The sequence below is a fragment of the Dreissena polymorpha genome, chromosome 1, assembly GCF_020536995.1.
Source record: "Dreissena polymorpha isolate Duluth1 chromosome 1, UMN_Dpol_1.0, whole genome shotgun sequence".
Taxonomy (NCBI): domain Eukaryota; kingdom Metazoa; phylum Mollusca; class Bivalvia; order Myida; family Dreissenidae; genus Dreissena; species Dreissena polymorpha.
This window is the reverse complement of record NC_068355.1, coordinates 22555368-22578021: the sequence shown is the minus strand read 5'-3', so window position 1 is coordinate 22578021 and position 22654 is coordinate 22555368. Positions and strand designations below refer to the sequence as shown.

The following is a 22654-nucleotide window of genomic DNA, read 5'->3' as shown; positions in this document are numbered from 1 at the left end:
AAGTAAGGGAACCGTGAACGTTTCGGTTATGATATTCGCCGGCGATCTGTCATCAACGCACTGAACGTTAACGAGGAGAGGTGACGTCGCCGCGTCCAACTTCACGCCGCCTTTCACCCAGATGGCAAATGTCGGCGCCGTGCCAGGAACCACGTTGAAGAAGCTGTCCTGTGGCGCCTGTGGCGTAAGGAGGCGATACCTGTACCTTTACACCTATTTATTGTTGCTCGAATGCATCGAGGATATAAAGGTTATTCAAACTCTATCGAGTCCGATTCCTGGTTAGATCCAGTACTTGGTGTCTTTGGGAGGATATAATGAGAACTCCCACATTGGGGATCGCACATATGAACGCCCTGTCGCTAGGCGGACACCATATCTATAACACCACGGCATTCTCACATAGAGGATAAATGGATGTTTATTGGTTTCGGTTGGTAATCGATTTTAATGCACAATAAATAAGAAAGCTTCTTATTTGCACACATTACTGCGCCAATTGTGAAAATACCGGTATTTATTTTTATGCAGTCATGAGTTGAACAAAAGAACACTATATCAACAAGTTTACTTTAAAGTTAATGCTTTTTCAAAGTTTTCTTACTGTCAAGTTCTTTTCCCATTTGCTTTTTTTGTACTGGTATTTATATGTTTAGTCTCAATAGCAAAAGCTTTTTGTTGAAGTTTACATGTAAAATAACACTTAAAAAACAAACAGCCCGTGGGCTTTTTTTCATTGTTTGTGTACTTGATGGGTGTATAAAAAGTAATAGTAATTATACAATTTACATACAAAATCTATAGTTGATATTTCCAGAATTTTACGATTATACTCAATATAACGATTTTTATATAGTAATCCCAGAAATTACTTACCTAAATTGAGCAAGTTATGAAACGCTGGTCGTTGGCGTCCGTGACGCTGAACGTGCGAAGTGACGCCCCGTCAGCAATCCGTCGGCACGCGCCGGCGACAGCGTAGCGGGAAGTCCGGTAAAAACCGGTTTCTAAAGCAATATGTAGGTGTATTGTGATCTTCTTATAAATCTGGAAACTTCATTACCTGTTTGAAGCAATAGCGAAAACAGAAGAGTAACACATGACGTTCTTAAAATATGCAGGACCGCGACGTCAAACCATAGAATCATTTCTTTACAGGTTTTTAATAGAGAACGAATTTCATCTTCCAAGCTTCTGTGACATTTACATTTGACGTTTTTGCCTTAAAAATTAAGGGCGTCATATGTAACCAGCGTACCCATTTGGATGATCGTAAGTCCAAGCGTTCTCTTGATATCGAAGGGAAAAGAAATTGATTAGGGACCGACCGACCAACTTTGAATCATCAGGCGATTTATTGCATAAATTTATCTTACGGACGATTCCGGAAATAGTCCATGTATCACGATTGTTGAGATCTATCTAACCGAGGAATCCGGACAAAATCGATGTATCACTATTGCGACCGACCGACGTACTTTTCGAACAGTGGAATACCAATTACAACGGAATGAGTGCTAGAATGTATATTGAGAAAAATTATGACAGTGCAAAACACATGTTTTTTGTCAATAGTTTAAACGCTAAACGTTCACATCGACTTCAGTAATCAGTATTTACTAAATAATAAACGATAAACGATTAACTTATTCGAAAACATGTTTTAACAAATGATTAAATCGTTTTTCAGTTATTCATTTTTATTATGCTTACGTCATCGGCTATATTGATGGTCCTTGATGACGTCACACTGTTGATAGCATCAGTGCACGTGACGGTGATCGTTTAACTCGTAGCAGAGTCGTAATCAAGCAGGGCAATCGTCTTGACGTCGAACCCTTAAAAAAAAGCACCTAATTAACCATGATGGCTTAGCAAAAGGTGTCACCGATATTTAAACCATTTTAGCATCTCTTTGACACTCGCATTAACAAAAATTCATCCACCTTCTCCTCCTCATCATCAACATCCACCTCCTACTCCTCCTCCTCCTCCTCCTACTCATCATCATCATCATCACTATAACATCATCATCATAAGCAGCAGCTGCAGCAGTATACTGATAATTATATTCCTACTCCTCATCAACAAAACCACTATAACAATCATCATGACCATATTAATGGAATCACCACTATCACAATCATCATCATCATTAAAATAATGTCACTAAACTTACGTATTACCGTCACCAAACTAACGTAACGACGTCTGCACATTAACGTAATGACGTCACCAAACTTACGTTGAGCTCCGGTAGCGGTATCCACCTTGGTGATGCCAAACTTTGCAATCTCCGGCGCGTTGATGGAACAGGAAATAGCGTCATCCTGGTCGGTAACGGTGAACTGATGTACGGAAGTGCCCACTGGCGATAGGTCACCCAGCGGACCGGAAGTACCGGCAAAATTGGTTAGAACGGGGGCCTTTAATGAAGATTTACTCTTTTTTTTTCAATTTGAAAGTAAAGCATATGCCATATCTTAAGAATTATTTTTTATATAGAGAGGTAAAAAACAACTTGTGTAATGTATCCCATGATGTAGGCTATAATATCTAAGGATACGCCCTTACAAACGGAATATATAGCTTATATCTATGTCCATAGTGTTTTCGCTCAGTTATATCCATTATTATTTTATTTTTGGAATCACTGTCACAACTTTAGAAAATCGTCAAATATATAAAAAGTTAGTTTTTTCAATTTTGTCCAAGCAATATCAGGCCATATTTTCTTAAAACAAACGCTTTTCTTCATTATACCGTTTGCTTCACATCGGGAACTAAAATACACAACTTCTATGTATGGAATCGAACGCAATCCTCACGCCCCCCCCCCCCCGCCCCGCCCTCCCCTTTCGCCCGCCACGCTTTGGCGATCCACAAATGTGAATTATTTCATATATCTGTCATTGCATTGACCAAATGCAACCGTCCATAGCTTAGGGATGTATTGGACGCTGCTTTCCGGACACATCAACGGACCGACAGACCGAGCTACTCCGAAACACTGCGTTCATGCGGTCTTCCGATTGCGGTGCTCATGTAGGAGAGAATACCGGTGAATTCGATAAAGAAATGAGCCGCGCTGGGGTAAAACGGGGCTTAATGCATGTGCGTTTAGTGTCGCACCAGATTTATCTGTCTAGTCTGCAGAGGCTGATCAGGGACGACACTTTCCGCTTTAACAGGATTTGTTGATAAAAAAGAGAATTTCTTTAAAGCCTCTATAACGTTCAAAATCAAAGACAATTTCATAAAGTATTTCGTAAAATAAAGTTAACACCTAAGAAATCAGTGTTCCTTATAGCGATAGCCACAATTTCAACGCTAGATGTCATATGATAACATATATTTTTGTAGATAAAAAAATGCTCGTTTTTATTTATTTGTGACACAATTAATTCCATTTTTATTTCCCGCAAATAAATCTATTTATACGAAACACGAACACTAAAATGGTACCATGTTAGTGTTAATGTGTCGTATGAATACATATCGTTGCGGGAAACTAAAATGGAATTAAATATGCAAAACAATAATAAAAACGAGCATTTTGTGTCTACAAACATCTATTTTACCAGACCACATCTGGCGTTGAAATTTCGGCAATTGCCATTAGGAACACTGATTTTTAATTGTTCAACTTTATTTTACGAAATATTGTACGAAATTTTCGTTAATTTTGAGTAGTAATGGGGCTTTAAAAGTAAAATGCCGTACAAGCGGACTGCAGAGGCTAATCTCAGACGACACTGTACGCACTTGCATTAAGCCCCGTTTTCCCAGAGCGCCGCTTAAATGTACACGTACCGCGTCCGAAAAGTCCACCTTGTAACTGCTGGTGATTTGGTCCGTCCCGTCACTGCACGTGATCGTCATGGATTCTGCAGCGGTGGCGTCATGATTCAGCGTACTCGCTGACCCCGCCTTCAGCCAAAGTTCGTAGGCTGCAGATAAAACAAATTGCAAACTTTAACTAGTTGACAATAATACTGCAAGAACTAAAAATATAAATTATTGAATAAAAAAAATCAGAGTAATGTAATAAAAACGAAAATTATATGAAAATTATATATAAATAATAAAATAAGAAATAACACATATTTAACAAAAAATGAAGAAAATATAAATAATTCATTTAACATATTCAAATAAGTGCAAAAGTACATTTTTTAAAAATAAGTTCAAAAAATGAAAACAGTGAAAACATAGTCAGCCTAAATGTTTAAAGAAAATAAAAATAAAACTCACTATATGTATCAGTATGAACTATCCAAAGAGTTTGTTTATTGTTGGCTCCGCTATATAGACCGTTCCATAATTTAGTAATTACCCAATTATCTCCCCTGAATACTCTCCGCGTCCGCCATTACACTACTGCCAAACAACCGGTAACATATATAAGAGAGCACCGATTATTCAACGGGTGAATTTCTTTCTTTTTGTAAAACTTTTTTGTTTGTCATGCAAATTGTATGAAATAAAGTTTCTCTGCTAGAGGAGATGTTAAGCTAGTGTTACACCAGAAAAATGTTTGAAAAACGTGCATTTTGTAGTTATTTGTCTAGGAAAGTAAACACGTTGACACATTAAAAAAAACATTTAATTAAACTAAATGCAATATGTATCATTTGATTATATGCATCAATCTTAAAATCGCGTAATCCTTTGAATTCCAATGTTGAATTGCCCGTTTGTTCTGCATAATCCGATTATCTCGTTTTGATCAGATATTATCCAGACTTAACTAACAACATGGCGTCACCCCGGGGTGTCATAAACCACACTGGGTGGCAGATGACAGTCTGGTCATTAAACACAATTGATGATGCCACCATGTCTTCTCTTTCTGGTAGTATTAAGCAGTCATTTGGTTTAATATTTTACCCCCGACATACTTAACAGTTGCGTTCATTAGATATGTTACATATTGTACAAATTAAAAGTTATGTCCAATATAGAATATCAGAAATTGTACACCGTAAAGATACTAGCCCGTTTAATCCCTGGTTTAATTTATAAAAAAAAGTATTTGATAATTTTAAAATTTACCTAAAAACATAACATTTAACGTATTTAGCGGGTATCGGTGAATTAAAACTACGTCATTTCGTATGAAGATGTAATGTTACGGCAATGCACGAACGACATCATAAAAACAAGAAAATACATTTGACACGAACGGGGGTAAATAATGTTTAAAAAAATATTAATATAGATATATGTGTGTTAAAATGTTAGATATTTGCCACTCATACTCACTAGTAACGATTTTTCAATATACATGAATACACAGTTCAAATTGCATCATGTAAAGTTGTGTTTTTCAGTTGTATGTTAATATTCCTCAATAGCGTCATTCTCTGTACAAAACCCATCAAATTAAAATTACATGTAAATACTGTCATGCACTTCGCTTTTAATAGGGCTTTGTAGTACGTTTATTTTCAATGCACCCCTTACACTTTCTATTACTCACGTGTTTATCACACTAACGTACTCATGCCATTCATAATTATATTTTTATAATTAGATGTATTACTATTGTAATTTATTGAAGCTTTTCTGCAAAAAATATTACGGCTTATGCATAGAGCTCTTTGTTGTGTCAAATTGTTGGCCTTACAGTCTTCAGATAATCTTTAATTTGATGCTTATGCCGCGTTTTTAAAGTTGCAAATAAATGTATTAATAAATTCGTTTGGCGCTTAATAATATATTTTTGAAATATTATTTAGGTGTTTTTTCGGAGTTTTTTTGTGTGGATTAATTGACTAAACATTTGGTGTCGTTATCCATATGTTTTGCGTTACTTCAAAGACCTATAAAATACATTTTAAAGTATTTTTTAGCTTTATAGCTGTTAAATGATTCACAGATGCAAATATAGATATATCACATAGATCACATTCTCTTCATCTTCCGAATAATCACATAAAATATCGTCAAGATCAATATCACTCTCTCATGATAAAAAGCTCGTTTTTTAACGTGACAAAATTCCATCTAAAAAAAATTAAATATAAACCAAACCACAATTTTTTTATCTTTGATATCAGTTAGAACAAGAAAAATAATGGAAGGCGTATCAAAAATATCATACCGTACTTAATATAATATGTTTTGATTTTGGAATATAGATTTTTACAAAATGAGACCAATTACAAACAATTAGCGGTAATTAATTGCGCGAGAATCTTTAATAAGTATTAATTAAAATATAAATTGCTTGATGTTGCGGCTATTAACATCAACACAACAATACATGCGTGAATTGTTTGTGAAACGTTAAAAGTAAAAAGTCTAATCAAAGACATAGTATGAGCGACTGAACCGGCAAATTTTCGCCGATGATTACCACTTGATTACAGATATAAAAAAGCAAATACACGAAAGCATTTTAAACATTTTATTTGTAACAATCAATCTCAACTTCAAACAATCATTTAAACAACAAAAATGTGATAATCGCCTCACATTAATTCATTAAGTAATTTATTTATCCGACAACGGTTAAGCGGGTATTCTCTACGTCTTTGGCTTTTGGAATCGCAGACTCGCACCAGTTAGCAGCAGTGTAATGGCGGACAGTCACGTGACTGACAATATGGCGGCGGTCAATTTATCGATTATGGAACGGTCTATATGGAAGATAATTTTACTCCAATCAGTAATATTCACAATAAGAATACTAGGTTCAGAGTTAGAACACAGTCAGACTCTCCTAATACTGATCTAAACATGCATGATTGCAATAGGTTTGCCATTCCAAGGGTCAAGGGTTCTGGCAAAAAGTCATTTGCTTTCAATGGGTGTACTCTCTGGAACTCTCTTCCTCAGCATATCAGAGATGCCAAAAGTATTCCATCTTTTAAACACAGTGTTAGGGAGCATTTTTTAAGCCAGATAGATTTTTAATGTGCATCTCTTTAAGATTTCTTACTGTTGATTTAACTTGAATGTCAATATAGATAGATTTATTGTGTCTTATCTAGTTGCTGTATGATTATTCTTTAGCTTGGCAAATAATTTTATGTTAATTTTTAAACACTTAAATTGTGATAACTTCTTAATAATTGTCTAGTCTAGAACTTATCAGAATATATTCTATGCATTAAGGTTAGTGTAACTTAAATATGTCATATGTCTTTCAATACTATTCACTGTGATATTACTATATACTGTGATATAAAACGTTGTCTCCTATGTCATACAATATTATAACTAAAGGACCACAATGGAAATAAGGGTTTAATTGCAAACCCTTTATTGTGCAATCCTTAACGTATAATGTTGATTGACATGGCTTTGTTTATACATGCAGGTTGTTTTTATTACTTATTGTGTGTATATAACATGCTGCCATGTAAATCTATGCATTTTATGTTGAAATATATCTATCTATCTATCTATCTGTCAGATGACTCGTTTAGAGAAAATAGAGCGTAATTCTTGTTCATTAAAAATAATCACATAGCAGCCTGTGCAGTCCGCACAGGCTTATTAGGGACGACACTTTCCGCCTTAATGGAAAGTTTCGTTTATAGGCATTTCCGAAACGAAACTCCAGTGCAGGCGGGGCGTACTTTTTTAAAGTTTTTTCTTATATTTGTAAATAATACGAACCTGATCCAACCGTTTTGATTTCAAACTTGGTGTTATCGACTGTGCACGTAATTGGGTTCGTGTCCGTGACGTCAAATGCATAGAGAGACCTAGCCGTTGTCGTGACGTCACTGATCGGGGTCGGGTTAACGGTCAGAAGAGAAACCGGAACAAACACCGGGGCCTAGAGAGTAGAGGTCAATTAATTCAGAAAAATTCACTCATTAAGTAGTTGCATTACATAAACTCAACCAGAAACGATAAACGTTTTATATAATTTTTGAATCACTTTATTTATAGACTTCTTAAACCGCTAACAAAATGCAAAGTAGAAGATGTCTGATACTTAAACATCTTAAGAGCAATTTATTAAATAAATACATTTATATGAGTATTGTCAAGTTGTTTAAGTAAATAATCGTTCACATTTGCCAAAATACTATAATTAGGTATACTTGTACTTATAATATGAAATCTTCAAATTGTGTTAGATTTTGAATGTATGGCTTTCAATTAAATCAAAAATATGTGATATATGTTTTCCTGTAGTTTATAGAGAAAAATATGCAATATTATTACTTATTTCGAACAGAAAAAACCTATTAATGAGACAAAAATTGAATTATTTCATTATCTTTTACGATCAAATGACGGATGTATTATTCCCGCGAAGGTCTTAAGTTTAAACCTCTTAAAATGTTAATAAACTGTTAAAAAGAATTAAATAACAAGACAATAATTTTGTACATCCGCTAGTAATGACATAGAAAATAAATATATTCACTCATTCATGAACATATTTTTTAATTAAATGGGACTAGGGATTTTTCTGAAATAATCACGTAATGACCTAAAAACGATGTCATTTTACAGTAAAAAGTGAACATGAGCGAAAGTTTTCACTTTCATCAAAACAGTAGATTATCATATTTAAATCTCTGAGAATTTTTTCGATGCATTATCCATTACAAAGCATTAATAATATTAAGCAATAATTGAATTAATATTTCATATATGGTTCACTGATATTCCCCAATAAATAAAAAGAAAAAATAAGGTAAGCTCACACAATGTTTTACTCTGATAGATCTGGCATGCACCGAATTTAGCACTACTTTTAGAGCAAAATTAGCTTGGACAAAATACCCACATAAGACTAGCTTATTATCGTCGACCAGGATTATAACTGAAATTAATCTTAAATCACAAGTCAACTTGTTTCGACGTCAGCTTTCTTTAACGACACACTGTTCTTTACGTCACGTTGTGTATGACGTCACGCGATTTCTGACGGGTCACTGATGACGTAACACTTACTGTATTCGTAACGGTGACTGTAATTGTTCCGGTGGCGGTGTCGCCGCAGCGGTCGGTGGCAGTGATAGTCAGTGGATAACTTCCGGCACTCAAGGAGGCGCCGCTGCGAATATCATCTGAAAATTTGAATTGATATATATTGTTAAAGAATAAGGTATGGAGATAACCAGGGTTTTTTCACTAGACAATGTCGTCTAGATTTTTTTATTTATTTGAAAAGCCGTACCTATACATGTACTATGAAAACTAAGTACTGGAGGACAACGGCATACAACTATGTACATAAAGTAGTTGCTACGCCTGAAGAAGTTAAAAACTGTTGAACAAGTTAAGTCATTGTAATGTTCACGTGCTGTCACTGTAAGTAACAAATGCCCCCAAAGAATTATTTTGACCTTTTCTTTCTTGTCCTTTGAGATAGCAGCCAAGTTTTTAAATGCCATAATATAAAGTTCATCATTGGTTGGCAAAATTATGGATTATAATGCATTGTTGTTGTTGTTGTGTTTTTTTTTCAATCAAAATCAAGTCTGGTAATCGGCCCCACTCCCAATGGGAAAAGGTATATTTTTTTCGAAATAGGAGCTAAAAATTCCCAATAGAAGGTTTGCAAAAAGAATTGATCTCAATATTTTGTCCATTTCCCATCCATATGAGCTCAACCTTATTATGTATAATACTGAAATCACTTATGTTCTCAATTTTGAAGCATCTTTTAGCAAAACAATTACAACACTGATTTCCCAATTTAGGCAAAATGACGCAAATTTTCCACATCCAAAGGGACACGGCCTCATTCCCAAAATGGTAAAGAAAAACACACACTGTCGGTCAACTCTTGAAATCAAAAAAATTCATGTCCCACGTTCTCAAGAAAATCCAAAGATATCAAGAAAATTCATGTCCCACGAAATCAAGAAAAATCACGCCCCAAGAAATCAAGAAAAGTCATGTCCTACGAAATCAATAAAATTCATGTCCCACGAAATTAAGAAAATTCATGTCCCACGAATAATAATGAGTTTACAATATTCGAAGACCGGCTCCTATCTATCATAGGCTGATCATATATTTCCTTGCTGAAAATAATCGTTTCAAGACGTACATCCCGTGGCAGTCTTAACCACCGAGAAAAGGGAACTTCCGGAAGTCTTCATGACGCTGAAACCGGAAGTAACCTCCACGAGATCGGTTGTGCCCACATCCGTGACGTCAATGGTGAATATCGGCTGTGACGTCTTAGTGTCGCTGATTGTGACGCTATCGTCCACGATTACTGGATCCTCATCTGAATACGCATAATGAAGTAAATGCGAGCTCATAACATAACTATTTACTGATAATACAAATTATTTTCGGTTTTGTTTTTGTTTATTGGTTTCTTCTTTGTATGTTTTTTCTTCTTTAAGACATACTCAGACTCGCAGCAATCGTATTGATTATATCGATAACGTCAATCACATCAAATCATATGAATCACTCAATCACACCAAACATAACAACCACATATATCACATCAATGGCCAAAAGAACTTTAAAAAAAGGACAAAGTGAGCGACGACCAAACCAAATGTTGATAGACGTACCCTTTTTTCAAACGATGTAAATATGTGAGAATCCCGTCGCTGGCGATATACATAGACAACCGCTACTTACTGGCAGTCACAACCGCTCCGGCGGCGTAGGTATTGGCAGTATCCGGCGTCATCGCCCAGGGAACTTCCGTCCCAACGACCGGGGCCGCCAGCACCTGGTTCTGGGTGCTTGAACCCGCTGCGACGCTGGGAGGAATGAGCTCTGCACCGGATGTGTACCTGCATAACAATAACAAATAGGGGAATTCCACTTCGACCCGATTTCCCACGATTTGTCCCGATTTCCAATATTTTGAGGTCGGGGACATTCTTAGCTCAATCGGCGAAGGTCCTAACTCATTTGTAGTTAGTCGCGGGCCGATCGTAAGTTATTCCTTCAACTCGTGAGGTCCGGAAAAATCGTGGCCAGATTTTAAACGTGTTTAAAATTTGACCAAGACAGAATTTAATCGCAGTTGACTCGTAACAGCGTCGTAGTGCGTTCTTGGGCGTCGTGATAGAATCGTAGGTAATTCGTGACTCAATCGGGAAATCGGTGATCACGTGATCTGTCTACGAATCAGTTACGACTTTGTCAAGACTCTCAAGAGTTCACCCCGAGTGATTTGCGAGCCCGCTAAGATTCTCGCGATTTAGTTACGAAACAGTTACGATTTTGTAAAGAATGATTAAGAATTATTATTTTTCTATCATGTTTTGTTGTCGAATAACCCACAGTAAGGAGTATACAGTAGATGCGTAGGAATTAAATCACGAATGCGGAGCACGAGTGCTTTGATAACACGAATCTATACTCCTTACTGTCGGTTATTCGACAACAAGCCATCATATAAAAATATTATTTATATTCTAACACGATTCGGATTGATTTGGTTCAAGCTTTTGGACGTGAAGTATATTTTTCAATACTCTGCCCTTCTTAGTACAAAGTTCACTATTTAGTGACGTCATTGAATTGTACAAACATATGACGTCGTTTTCATTCATAAATATTTTGCAAATTACATCACTTTCATTGAGAACAACACTAATAGAAACTAAATGAACACACGTGTATTAATTCTTTTGAAAAGCTGACATGCTATAAATGTTTTCTGAATTACGTTTCTTAAAAAAACATTCTTTGCAGGCGTGGTCAAGCCACTTATCACTAAATATACAATTTGTTGTTTCATTACATTTATATACATGCTACATTTATTGCATTTATTTTATAGCGGGATTTAGCACGTGCATTTTACTGCAGTGTTTTCTTTATTTATTCGGAACTATTTTCGAAACATACAGCTCCACCCACAATTTATTGCAGAATAACCCACACTTGATTTCCTTCTTTTTCTATAGAAAACAAGTCGCGTGCGGTGTTAGAATCAATATCAGTAGATATTGACGCCGAATTAATGGGTGCGTTCGGTGAGGTCCTAGCTTAGTCGTGACCGATCTGCATCGTTCGTAGTACAGTCGCAGAAGATTCTTACACATCGTAGTGAAGTCGCGACCCTATTTGCAAGACTTCAACCGAACCCCACGATTCGTCGTAACTCAATCGTACCAGTGTCGTAACTGAATCGTAGACTGTCACGAGTCTTCCCGATTCAATAAATGTGATAAATCGTAGCGAATCTTGGGCTTGTTTTCGTGGTGGAATAGGGCCAAAAGACAGTCAACTGGTAACACTATTCACTTTTTACCGCGATTGCAGCACTAACATTCGCGGAAGGGCAGACCATCGGATACAATGTTTTCTATGAACCGGAAGTGTATGAAGTGAATAGTGTTCATTAATTCACACACATATGAACTGTTTTATATATCGTATATAAATATAACAATCTTAAATCAAAAACGGCCATGAACATGGAGTGATGTCACACATACCACCCTATGACGTCATCGATTTCAACCTCTACTGTACCCGTCGACAAAGGAGTGTTTAGTCCGACGGCGGCTGAAAATAAGTGAATTTGTACATTTAAAATACAAAATAAAGAACGACAAACTATAAAGTAAATCATGTGGAAGTTCTTTATTTATTTTTATGTTATTGCTGAGAATTTGTTCATTTTAAATACATTATTAGGAACGGAAAATTATTAATAAAATCATGTGAACGTTCTTCGTTCTCTTCTGACAAACACTCAATATACATGTCTGATGTTCAATATTTTGCTGTGCCGTTTATGTAATCAGAATATCGGTGGCTAAAATTGTGGCAACTGATTGTTTTAATTTATAACAAACATTTGTTAGGCGTAGGTGTAAAACAGTGTTCTTGTTCTATTCGTGAAAAAAATCAAAGTAAAACAAAATAATCGAAACGCCGAATGTTATTATTCCCTCTTTAATTTCAGTGTAAAGATATGCAGATTTTTTTTTAAAAACCTTCCGAGAATTAGCTTGTACTTTTGTGTGGAACTTGTTAAATAAAATTAATTTAAGTTTGTCTGATCTCCGTTACCTGTAAATGTTTGTTGCGCAATAAGTTCGTAACTTGATGTCGATGTCGGCCGCCATAGATGCATCGTGACGTCCCAAATTAACGTCACAAAGAATTTCCAGTTGTTGAGCGTTCCGCAGCAAGGCGACTTGGAAGACCCAATAAAAAATGTCAGCCCTAAAAGTGGAAAGAGTTCAGATAAAAATTTATGTGTTAATTTACGTGTTTGTTATCAATAACCGTTTACGTGTTTGTCATCAATGACCGTTTACGTGTTTGGCATCAATGACCGTTTACGTGTATGTTATCAATTACATTGAGTTCACTTTGCATATATAACAATAACGATAAAACGGAGGAAAATATGTCTAAAACGACCTACCGATACCAGTTCCGGTATTGGCAATGTGCGCTCCGGGGTTATATGTCCCGATGTCGCCACATCCTTCTGTGAATGAGAAAACTTAGTGCTTTTAAACCTCGCAGCGCTTTGATAAACAAATAATGAAAGTTGTATCAATAGTTGTTGGAGTACAGAAGTAGTCACTTAGTTACAGGAACAACAGCAACTTAATTTATATAATAAATTAATACTAATGGAAGTTTAAGTAAAAATGATGATGACCATCATCATCATAATCATAATCATCATCATCATCATCATCATCATCATCATCATCATCATCATCATCATCATCATCATCATCATCATCATCATCATCATCATCATCATCATCATCATCATCATCATCATCATCATCATCATCATCATCATCATCATCATCATCATCATCATCATCATCATCATCATCATCATCATCATTATCATCATCATCATCATCACAGTTATTTGTTTTTAAATTCAAATAAAAACAATTTACATTGAATACAAGCTATTCCTAATTAAAGAAGCAGTAGTAGTAGTAGTAGTAGTTGTTGATTTTGATATTTCATGTAAAAGTAGTTCTTTTTGTTGCTGTTGTTGTTGTTCTTAAAGAAAATTTGTTTGCTGATGATGTCGTCGGTGTTTGTCAAGATGATGGAAGCGGTACCGATACAGTTACAATATTAATGTCATTATTAAGGTGGTGTTGTTGATGATAATGATGAAATTTGACGTCACAATATCAATTTATACTTATTACATGCACATAAAATTGTCGTCAGAATGAAAACACTACCGAAAAACCTTCTTCTTTCCAAAACCTGCATGTTTAGGTTCTTTGAACTTGTTTACAAATCCTTTAAGTCCCTCCCCCCTTATAATATTTGTTCCCTTAAAGTCTTATTACTCTATCGAATGTTCCTTTGCTCGTGAAATAATTCCATTTGATGGATACGTTGTTTATCAATTGATAAAAGTTATGTAATTAAAAGTCCTGTATCTTTCTTGGTATAAAGCTCGTTTACTTCTCTACTATATTGCAACGCATGTAGAAAATCAGTTTATAACATTAGACGTTGATGACTTAAAACATTAGACGTAGATGATTTAAAAAAATAAACGTAGATGCGTATTTGCGAAATAAAATGTAACTGTTTACTAATACGTTATTTAATGTTGAACGTTCAAATTATTACAACTTATACAGCGGTGCATTTTAATCATATTAGAATTTAATTAAAATCAATCAATATGGAATGAGTGATGTATTGGACGTCATCATTGATGACGTTCAATCGAACGAATGATAAAGGGGGCTAAGTTTCGTTAAGTTGGTGCAAATCACTGCGATTTGAGCGCCTTAAAAACTGGCCGAACACGTTTGCTGAAATTTGACATGTATATGGACCAGAATGCGATCTACCTTTTGGCGTAGGCGTTATACCTGGGAAAAATCAAGTTTTCGAGTATTTTGTGTTTAAACTTTTTTTGTGGGAACGGGCACGCGCTCAAATAAACATTGTGACGTCACTTCACAAACAGCGTTAGACATCCGCCATCTTGTAACGCGACAAAGAAACTCAGTGTCATTAATTCAATAAACACAGAAAAATATGATTGTGTTTAATAATCATTAATACAAATGTCTATATTTTGTGCAGCGGATGTTTATTCAGACAGATACGGCAGAATTATGTAAGTATCTTTGTGTACTTTACAGTAGATTTGATAGTGGTAAACAACTGCGTACCGGTAAAGTTCAATCTAGCCGATTTTACTACGCAAGAAATTTAAGTATCTCACTGGCAAAATGAGCTTGACACATAAACAACAACCGGATCCGATTTACATCCACATAATATTGTGGGAATCCGATGCAATGCAAATTACTCATGTTTGATAACGTTTGATGAATTCGTTATATCAATATGCATTAACATTCAAGGGGAATAATTTTTAATTGAAATGTGCGATTCAATGACAGTGTTATATTGGGATAATAAGTCGTTTAGCCGTTATCATGATAAGTATATTGTTTGTTGTGTTTCATTTTCATAAAAAACATACTTTTACTGTTTTTTCCTTAAAGTAAAACAGTTCAGTAGTCATTATATCTTGAATTTTAAATATTGAAATAGATGTCGGATATTTCATATTTTCGGACGTTGCTACGTAAGCTAGTTGTCAACATAATTATTAATATACTGATTTACCTTTTACGCATACAGTTGTGCAACTGTTGTCTACGTAATGATACGCTGTTTAATGTCTATAATGTCTTCCTGCCCCTGATGATAATAAGTATTTATCTCAACAAACCCCAGCAATGTCAATGGTCTGTCAACATAAGAAAAATATTAGCTAAAGAAACTTCAGTGTACAATTTATATAGCAGTGTCCGACAAATCCATTGCCCGGAGCCCGGGGGCTACAGAATTTTTTCATCGGGCTACTGAAATGTTTCAGCTGACGCCCGCCGGGCTACTATAAATCTATAAGAGCGGTAGCCCGTTTTATTGACAGACATACGTAGAATAAACACGCTGACCATGTGTTTCTACACCGTGTCTTGTTTATAATCCGATAACAAAGTGCAATCAATTATCTTATCAATCACCGATCACTTGCGGTAATGTCGTAAACAGTAAGAGTGCATTTTAATCATTCAATCAGAATCAACATTTGTCGTCTGCTAATAATATAATGAGAGCCGGTTGGATAGTTGGCGCACATGATGCAACATCATTTCGCAGTTTGGAATTCTTTGTTAACCGCAACAATGAGTAAGAGCGACTACGTTTTTGATGTCGTTAAATATCCAAGGATGCCGAACATTAAATAAATCAAAACAATAGCGGATTCTTCAAAACGGTAACGAAACCGAAAATGAATATTAATAACAACGCGGTTAACACCTGCTAATTAGTTTGCATTGTCAATTAATAATTGGATTGATCGACTGTTAATCAATAATCCCATATATGCCCAATTTAATTTTTTTTAAACCAAATTATGGGAGGGTAATATAGACGATGAGAGTCATAAACACAAACGTTTGAAATTTTCTAAAGTGTCAATTGAATTTCGGCATATGATTCTATTTAAAGATATGATGAAATAAGCTCCCAATCAGGACCGTTCAATTGCAACTTGCGTAAATCACCTGCGACGGTTTGCACACGTTGTGTACAGCTATTTTAGGTTACAAAGTTCTACATTTAATAAATGAATTTCTTTGTCCAGACAGGGACCTATACAAACGTATAGGCCCCTGGTCCAGATAAAAAGCGCGCACAAATTGGCATGGGTGTATTTATTTGTAAATAAAAATTTCGTAGCGGGTACATCATTGAGATCATTTAGTTTCCATTAAAAGTTTCGTTGTGAATTTCAACTAAAGTACCGGGGTATCTCGCGAATTATTTGGCATTGACATTTCCTCTTAATAAAATATAATGTAAACACGCTGTATCGTTACCGTTACACTGTATCAGTTCCTTCATTATTGAAACAATTATTGTATTGTATACTGACTGCACACTAGTGTCGTAACATACGGATGCAATATGTAAATTCGGACAGAACTTAAAGTCGGACACAAGTAAATAAATGATTTAATACTCTTGATTTCTTGAAACTCGGTATTTGTTGTTAAAAAGAGCAATTGCATTGATTAACACCATACGAGTCAGTCGTATTGATCATCTAAACGCTTTATTTACGTTTCCAACTTAACGTGCTGTCCGAATTTAAGTACACATACATGTGCACATACATGTAATATCTATAACATGCAATAAGAAATTTGTTGGACACTGATATAGTATTGACATACCTGTATGATGAAGCCAACCCCGTATCAAAAGTCAACCAGAGTCGTAACATATTTATGTCATGCTATAAATCAAAGAATACTCATTTTCTTGGATACATTTCTACATATATTGGTGAATGAATATAAATTACTGCACCGAGGAATATTTTAAGGTTCAAATGTTTCAAATGCATCTTACAATAGATGAAAATAACTCTCATCAGTCTGAAATTCACAATTTTGACGCCATTGTCGCTTTGTCCAAGACTAGTTTTAATTTGGATACTTTCGAACGACCTTGACATTTTTTGCTGAAATTGTAAACATTACTTTCGTTTTCTGAAATCTATTATTTGTGATTAACAACAAGTCTGGTGGATTATAAAAATGATTTCAGTGTGAATCGGGTAGTTTTAAATATTTACTTTGAGTTTGTATTTACACTACAATTTGTTCACAAAACAAGCCAGAATATTCTAAAATACCGGGAAATGTCATTCTGAATTTGAAAACACTTGAGCACACGGTATGTTACTAAAAGTAGAAATACCATCATATGACCGTGAAATCTCGGGAGATTCGCATTTCAAGAAAGTCTGTCACATCGCTGTTTTTCTCGATATGTAAGAGCAGAATAGATAAATTTTAAATGTTTAAGATAGTATTTTGTGAAAGAATGTATCAGTTAAATGTGAAAAATGTCAATCTTTCCAATCAAGTGATTGATATGGGCCAATAACTGCATTTAAAAGCTGTTTTGGACCGGTCTTTTTTAACTGTCGACTTTTCGGCATTTTCTGGTTGACTTTCCTAATGGGGTTGGTCCATAACTATAAAGTCGCGCCAGTCAAAAATCATAAAAAGCGACATTTAAAGTTATGGTAGCCAGAATTAGAAAAATATGTACAACTGAGCAATCAATCATGACAGACTGATGTCTCAGGTTAGTGCAGTGATTTTTCCACCAGATTCTCACCAAGGTGATCCCGGTTGATTTCACCACAATTGAATATATGTCAGTACACAAATAAATTATACAGCAGGTAATGACAATCGATAAATGTCTTAGTTTTAATTTAATTGTTTGCACAAATTTGGACACTCTTTGTGTCTGAGATATGTTGGGTTAAATGACCTTTACAACAAAACATACATCTCTGAATCTGCGATACATTACAGTTAAAGTTTAACACGTAAAATACCAGTATTCAGATCTGAAAATATCCTAAAAAACTCGTATGGTATGAAGTACATATATCTTGTGACGTATTTTCATTTTAAATCTTGAATTTAATGACGACTTGAATTTAATGACAACAAGTCGGACATGCAGTTAAATATTTTTATACGTATATCGTGTGACATAATTTCATTTAAACTCTAGATTTTAACGACATTAGTCTGACGCGTGCGGCGTTATTTTATTTAACAGTAAAACAAAAATTAAGTAGACTATCAAAAAAATACAAAAAGTGTACTTGTAAATTAAAACTCCTTCATTCCGTATAAAGATTGTACGTTACAGCAGAGCTCCAGATAACTTTTCTGAGTAATTGGGTTAATACCCACTACTTTTGAGTTCAATTGGGTATTTTCATATTCAATTGGGTACAAAAAAGTCGGTACCCACAACGGGTACTTTAATTGACAATTGGGTACCTTTGTTTTAAAATTGGGTATGTTCATTGTCTTAAATTCTCACCTGCTTATCTGAATAAGCTGGTTGTAGTTCCACTCTTAATTGATTAGTTTCAGAGATTTTGTGTAATTATGTAGATGTATCCATAATATACAGTCTTGATTCAAAAAAAAAGTTCAACGATTTTTTCCACCAGTTTTCTTACAATGTAAGCACTGACAGCAATTGCCTCCGACATAATATCGTCAAGAATTAGTTTCACTATATTTTCCGCTTCTGATTTTGTGTTGCCTGCGGTTAAATATCTTAAAATTGAGTTTCTTTGTGCCTAGGATACGATGTTTCCATTTTTAAGGCCTCACGATTTCGACATTTTCACAACAATAACACGTAGTCACAAAGACACTTTTTTCCGTACATATTATTGTACTGAAGGTTATACTGAAAGCGCTTGAACAAAGCGGAAAGAATCCGGGTATTTCGGACCAGGGTATTTCCGGGACAAATTTACTCGTTATGCAAAGGAAAAATATGATATGCGTAATCGGCAATTTCAATGGGGTTTCGGAACGCATGGTTTTATTTTTCTATGCGTAATCGGCAATTTTACATTGGGTATTTGCACAAATGCCCACCTTATCTGTAGCTCTGTTACAGTAATCTGTGAAACAACGTCATTAATAAAACAAAAATATATGTTTGACAACAACGGTGGCTAATAATGTTTACGAAAAAATACAAACAATATAGATTTATCTATTACATAACATGTTAGAATTTTATCATGCATTTATAATCACTCATAAAGAGATTTCAATATACAGTTACATGCATAGACAGTTTTTTTAAGCCAGTGCCTTTTGAATTCAGAAAATAATCAAGATAAACCATAAAATTGGGAAAAAAAGATAGTAAACCATAAACTTGAGAAAAATGAGGCATTATTAATATGATTATAAATAACAGAATTACAATAATTTTGTTTGGAAGTGCATGATTGAGTGCATTTTAAAATTTATATTATAAAATGCTGCTTGAATTTCTTTTTACCTTTCATATGTAAAAAAAGAAATATCATCTGCTAGTGCAAAATATGACTGGGAAAGCTGGTTTATGGTCATTTCGTAGCAAAAGAGAAGAAAATAAGTGCATTAAATAAATGAATTCATATTTTTGTATCTGGAATAGTTGTATTTTAAATAGATCCTCCACCCCAGGGCTTTTTTTCCTGACTTTGTGAAGCGGCCCTGGCACCCTCACTTTGTGAAAAAATGAGTCGTGAACTTTTCAAAATTGTGAAAAAATGATTCGTGAACTTTTCAAAATTGTGAAAAATTGAGTCGCGAACTATTCAAAATTGTGAAAAATTGAGTCGCGAACTTCTTAAAATTGTGAAAAACTGAGCCGTGAAATTGTTGAAATTGTGAAAAACGGCCAATTTTGTAAAAATTCACGGCCCTGTTAGGTTTGTGAATTGTCCCTATCAAAATTGTGAAATGTCCTTCCAGGGCCACTCGCAAAGAAGGAAAAAAAGCCCTGCTCCACCCTATAATGGCCGAATAAGGGCTAAATTGCTTTCCGACTTGAAATGAAAAGGCATATTGGTTGATCGTGTAGCGTTTATGTGCAAAATTTGAGGGCCAATTGATAAAGCTTGTTGATGCCAAAACAGGTAATAATAATAATTTATTATCAGGTACATGTACACAAGCAAATAAGTATATTTAACCCTTTCAGTGCGGGAACCGAATTTTAAAGGCCTTTGAAAACAGTTTGGATCCAGATGAGACGCCACAGAACGTGGCGTCTCATCAGGATCCAAACTGTTTGCTATTCTGATAGTATTCTTTGAAAAATTTTTGAAGAAAATGCTAATTTTAGAAATTCAGCAGACGACATTTTAGCAGACGACAAATTTCCCAGCATGCAAAGGGTTATTAAGATGCTTAAGGTGTGGAAGACTCATAATCAGGTTTGGTGTCCCTCAAACCCTAAGCGTCTTGTAATTCCTTATGCAGTTTGTATAGATAGTGCCGCATCCTGACACGTAAAGCTTGTGCTTTGTTGGCAGCGTTAGTTGGCTGTTAACAGGTTCATTGTGGTTATCTCCACCATCAGTCTGTCCGTCTGTCCTAGCCACTATCTCCTACACCATTAGCACTAGAACCTTGAAACTTAAACACATGGTAGCTATGAGCATTATGTGCGACCCTGCACTATATGGAATTTTGATCTGACCCCTGGGTCAAAAGTTAAAGGGGATGGGGTGGAGACAGGTCAGAGATTTTCACTTATTTTTAGCTTGACTAATATATATGAAATATATATAATGGAGCTATCCTGATCACGTCGGCGTTACCGTTAGCGTGCACATGTTAAAGTTTGTGTACTACCCCATATATTTTCTTTGTCCTTTTACAAATTACTTTTATACTTTGCATACATGTACTTCTTTACCAACATGACCCTTATCTATAAACAAGAGCAGACAACTGTATCAAGCATTTTGACAGAATTATTGCCCCTTTTATACTTAGAATATGCATATTATTGATAAATCTATGTTAAAGTTTGCATACCACCTTAAATATTTTCTATGTCCTTTGACTTATTGTTTTCATATTTTGCATACTTCATTACCAACATGATCCCAATCTATAAACAAGAGCAGACAACTGAATCAAGCATTTTGACAGAATTATTAACCTTTTATACTTAGAATATGCATATTATTGATAAATCTATGTTAAAGTTTGCATACCACCTCAAATATTTTCTATGTCCTTTGCCATATTGCTTTCATATTTTGCATACTTCTTTACCAACATGATCCCAATCTATAAACAAGAGCAGAAAACTGTATCAAGCATTTGACAGAATTATTGCCCCTTTTATACTTAGATAATTGAACATTTTGCTTAAATTGCCATAACTTCTTTATTTATGAGCACATTTGATTCATACTTTGACAAAACAACACTTACCTGACATACCACAATGCACTGCACCCAAACTATCCCCCATGCCCCACCCCAGAATCCCCCCCCCAATTTTATTTTTATAATTATTTTTGAAACTTCATCTTTTAAATTACCACCAACCCACATTAACCACCCGTCTCCATGATGGCTTACATTAACCTGTCAAGCACTCGAAATCTCTTAAGACAATAGTTACGGTCAATCTCAACCATGCATGGCCGCATTACCAACCCTGGGGCGCCCCCTGGGTCAAACATGCGGCATGGGAATACGCGTCGGCCTCTGCCGCACCATTTTTCACCAATTGACTTCAAATTAATACTTAAGATTTCTTATGACAACACAGTGTCTCGACCATCCATGTTCACATTACCCACCCCAGGGCCCCGCCCACTTTGGTGGTAAAGATCCCAAGCTATTTCAGCATAATTAAAATCCAAGCCATTTTTGTGGTCAAGCACCGAGCTTTCTCACCATAATTAAAATCCAAGCCAGTTTGGTGGCAGAGACCCCGAGCTATTTCAGCATAATTAAAATCCAAGTCAGGTTAGTGGTCAAGATCCTGAACTTTTTCGGTATAATTAAAATCCAAGCCAGTTTGGTGGTCAATTTTTGTGGTAAAGACCCCAAGCTTTCTAACCATAATTAAAATCCAAGCCAGTTTGGTTGCGGAGACCCCGAGCTATTTCAGCATAATAAAAATCCAAGTCAGTTTAGTGGTCAAGATCCTGAACTATATCGGTATAAATTATAATTAAAATCCAGGCCAGTTTGGTGATCAAGACCCCAAGCTTTTTCAGCATAATTAAAATCCTAGCCAGTTTTGTGGGGGAGACCCTGAGGTATTTCAGCATATTTAAAATCCAAGTCAGTTTAGT

General features: G+C 35.2%; 1 protein-coding gene across 2 annotated transcripts; it reads right to left on the bottom strand.

Annotated features, from left to right (window-relative positions):
- Window positions 1-3947, bottom strand: LOC127874129 (uncharacterized). 2 transcript variants are annotated; one of them, XR_008046641.1, is made up of 5 exons: window positions 3814-3947; window positions 2246-2426; window positions 1714-1838; window positions 877-1007; window positions 1-177 (listed from the first exon to the last, which is right to left on the bottom strand). XR_008046641.1 is itself a non-coding variant. In XM_052418283.1 (4 exons), exons 1-3 carry the CDS (start codon window positions 3880-3882, stop codon window positions 1786-1788), a joined length of 303 nt encoding a protein of 100 aa, XP_052274243.1. In that variant the 5' UTR covers window positions 3883-3947; the 3' UTR covers window positions 1122-1222; window positions 1714-1785. The 2 variants fall into 2 exon arrangements, 1 of the variants encoding a protein (XP_052274243.1); XM_052418283.1 differs by lacking the exons at window positions 1-177; window positions 877-1007 and adding an exon at window positions 1122-1222.
- Between the last annotated feature and the right edge of the window lie 18707 nt (window positions 3948-22654).